Raw genomic sequence first — 3911 nt, forward strand, 5'->3', positions numbered from 1 at the left:
AAAAGCAATCCTAGCGTACTAACAAGTTTTAGTACTAACGTACTAAACACCTTACAATTTTTTTAGGCTTTCTCCCCCGGTGATTGACTTTTAATTAATTTTATTTATAGTTTATAAGAAGAGAGTTTTAATTATATTATTTGTAGATTTGTACATAATATTTCAATTAAAAATTTGAATCATAATATTTTTTCTAAAAAGATTCATTTATTAAAAGTTAAAATAATATTATTTTCTTTAAAAAATTTTATAAAACGCCGGCATCTAGATCTAAAAATATCTAAGGGCCGGTTGTTCGAACGCTAATCAAAACTTGATTGTAATCAAATATTTAATTAAAATCAAATACGTCACATTTAAGGTTATGATGACTGATTTATTTTATTCAATTTTATTATTTTGCGTTTTAATTTAAAATAAACCATAATTAAACTCTTTCTGATGTTAATTTCATGTTTCTATTTACAAATCAATAATAATAAGCAATTTTTAATACTTTTGACAGCTGCTGTGAAGTATTTGCTTGTAATTAAATATTTGATTACAATCAAGGTTTGATTGATAGCGTTCGAATAACCGGCCCCTAAAGTTGCATTTGTTGACCACTCTTTCATATTTTAAAAGCAATAATAGACTAATGTCTAGAGCCCGACCCACTACTCGGGGCCGCGTAATGTAGGTTGCCTATTATGAATTTGAATCGGGGAAATTACTGACAGACTTACGCTTACGCATAACCATGACGTGACGTCCGACATCGGAAATCATTGTCAATTGTCATTGTTTAGATGAAAATAAGTGTTGTCAATCTAAACGCTAAATTTGCTAAAACTAAAAGAAGCAATTTTTTAGCAATGTATGGTGTCGGTGTCCATAGTCCATAGTTAACTTTTGAAATTTGTGTAAAAGGTGAATTGGTTTTTTTGAGTGTACATATAAAACTGAAATTGGTATATAAATAAAATGGAAATAAAACAAGAAACTAGTGAGAAATCTTGCAAAATAGAAATAGATAATGAGACGAGTGTTGGTCCTTTTAATGCCGTAAAAATTGAAATTAAGGAAGAACCCAAGAAAGAAAGTGCATACGACACATTTGATTATTTAGACTTTCCTGTAGACTCTGAGCCTAAAGTAGGACAAGATGAATTTAATCTATTTGAAGAAAAACAAACATCAAATGAAGAAAGTAAGTAAATAACATTGATTAACAATATAAAGTGATAAAAATTAATCTTATATTCAGGAACAGAGGATAGAGAATAGATTTACAAAATTGTAGCTTAAATTTCATTGTAGCTTGCAAATTTGCTTTTTATTGTTAGAAGTTGTTATGGTAGGGGTGGACAAACTTACAAAATTTTCTAAAATATCAAATGAGATTCAGAGGAAAAATTATAGTTTGTATTATTTACCAATATAATGTATGTTGCACTTTACAATGTGTACTATTTTATAGTACTGCAAATAAACCAATAAGATTTTTGAAGAAATATTGCTAGAGCATATTTTCAACAGGATTTTTTTCCATTCCAAAAATGTAGGGGTCACTTATACTATGATCTTTTCTTCAATTTGATCAAATAAGACATGTTTTGGAAATAACCAATGAAGGCAAACAAATGTCCCTATTGTAAGTGTACAATAAATGCAAAAAATGAAAGGTTACTTTGTATTGGGAATGTTACACCAAATGGTTTAGTAAATAATTTGATTAACTTTAGCTCCATATGAGATTGCACGCTGGAGACAAGCCTTGCAAGTGTGAAAAAATTTCTTTCTGAAGCACTACTTATTCTTTCTGTTATTTCATTCTGCATGGGACCTTCTCTGTCTATTGTAACCGCTAGGTATTTGAATGCATCTATTTCTTTTATGAATTGTTGGTTAATTTCTATATTAAATATAACATAGAAATAATAACCTGTTAAAACTTGTAAATGAAATGAAACCAGTTGAATATACAGTTAAGCCTAACGTTATTTTGTTCCAAAGTGCAATTTACATTGTACCAACCTTACCTTCGGGTAAATGACATATGGCGCTAATATTTAAATTTTGTTTAGTTGATATCAATATTTTAACAGAAAATTAATATTATTTGGTTTATGTTTATGACACTTTTTACAGCATTAACTATTCTGTATTGCCAGTCTAGATATCATATGTCATTGATTTGCATAGTTTGGGCCATAATATTATTTTATTTATTTCATTCCTGTATTCCAGCAATAATTTTTCCGTTACATTAAAATACTTACAATTGCTTTGTATTTCAGGTTGTCCGCAGGGGGAGAATAAAATGAAAATATTAACTAAAAATATGAAAATTGGAACGAGACAAGGACCTTATAAATGTAAAATTTGTTGTAAGCAGTTTAACCAAGCAATTAGTTTAAAAACACATTTGAAGGTACACACTGAAGAATCACCTTACAACTCTGAAATTTATTGTAAGCAGTTTAGTGAAGCAGATAATTTGAAAACACATTTGAGAGTTCACACTGGAGAAAAATCATACAAGTGTGAAATTTGTTTAAAGCAGTTTACTGCTAAAGATACCTTAAAGAGACATTTGAGAACACATACTGGAGAAAAACTTCACAAGTGTGAAACTTGTTTTAAACATTTTAGTGAAGCTGGTACTTTGAAAAAACATTTGAGGGTACACACTGGAGAAAAACCGTACAAGTGTGAAATTTGTTGTAAGGAGTTTAACCAAACAAATAGTTTAAAAAAACATTTGAGAGTACACACTAGAGAAACACCTTACAAGTGTGAAATTTGTTTTAAACAGTTTACTGATAATAGTAATTTAAAAAACCATTTGAGAATGCACAGTGGAGAAAAACCTCATAAGTGTGAAATTTGTTTTAACCAGTTTATTACTATAAGTAATTTGAAAGCCCACTTGAGAACGCATACTGGAGAAAAACTTCACAAGTGTGAAATTTGTTTTAAACAGTTTAGTGCAGCATGCAATTTGAAAACACATTTGAGAGTGCACACTGGAGAAAAACCGTACAAGTGTGAAATTTGTTGTAAGCAGTTTAAACATGCAATTGGTTACAAAATACATTTGAGAGTACACACTGGAGAAACACCTTACAACTGTGAAATTTGTTTAAGGCAGTTTACCGTTAAAGGTACTTTGAAGAGACATTTAAGAGTGCACACTGGAGAAAAACCGTACAATTGTGAAATTTGTTTTAAACAGTTTAAACAAACAAGTATTTTAAAAAAACATTTGAGAGTGCACGCTAGGGAGAAACTGTAAAATGTGAAATTTGTTTTAAGTAATTTAACCATGCAAGTTGTTCAAAAATACTTTTAAGGGGCACAAAGATGTTTAAAATACATTTGGTAGTACATCGTGGAGAAAAAACAAGTGTGCTATTTGTTTTAAGCAGTTTTTTCAAACAGTTAATATGAGATTGCGCGCTGGAGGGAGAATGCCACTACTTAGTACACTAAGAAAAGTAATGAGGAAGTCGTTCAAAACAGTAGTAAAGTTATAGTTACACTGAGAAACAAAGTAATTCTATATTAGATATAGAATTAGATAAAGAATATATCTCTTGTATGAATTATATTTTTTTCTGTAAAATTTAATATAACCCATATATCAATTCTGAACAGATAAATAAAAAGGTCTTAAGTCAAAAATATTGATGTTTTTTTAAACAAACAAATTAACATACTAAAAGTATTTTAGTACATTTAAAAACGATTAAATTTGAGAGTTAATTTCAAAAAAGAGATGAAAATCAGTCGATTTCTATTACTTATTATCGATTTTTTTAAGGTATTAAAATATGTATAGGTATATACAAAAATATGTATATAGTCGGTTTTCTATTCCCAGTCCGAACTGTCTAGTGAATTTAGTAATTATTTTTTTGCGAAGTTAG

At 28.9% G+C, this 3911-nt stretch overlaps 1 protein-coding gene across 1 annotated transcript; it reads left to right on the plus strand.

Moving 5' to 3' along the window:
* The first annotated feature begins 834 nt into the window (after nt 1-834).
* Nucleotides 835-3650, plus strand: LOC140431924 (uncharacterized). The gene is made up of 2 exons (XM_072519791.1): nt 835-1189; nt 2280-3650. The coding sequence occupies exons 1-2, from the start codon at nt 964-966 to the stop codon at nt 3275-3277; spliced, it is 1224 nt and encodes a 407-aa protein (XP_072375892.1). The 5' UTR covers nt 835-963; the 3' UTR covers nt 3278-3650.
* Nucleotides 3651-3911: the final 261 nt, after the last annotated feature.

This window comes from Diabrotica undecimpunctata, unplaced genomic scaffold (assembly GCF_040954645.1).
Source record: "Diabrotica undecimpunctata isolate CICGRU unplaced genomic scaffold, icDiaUnde3 ctg00002278.1, whole genome shotgun sequence".
Classification (NCBI taxonomy): Eukaryota; Metazoa; Arthropoda; class Insecta; order Coleoptera; family Chrysomelidae; genus Diabrotica; species Diabrotica undecimpunctata.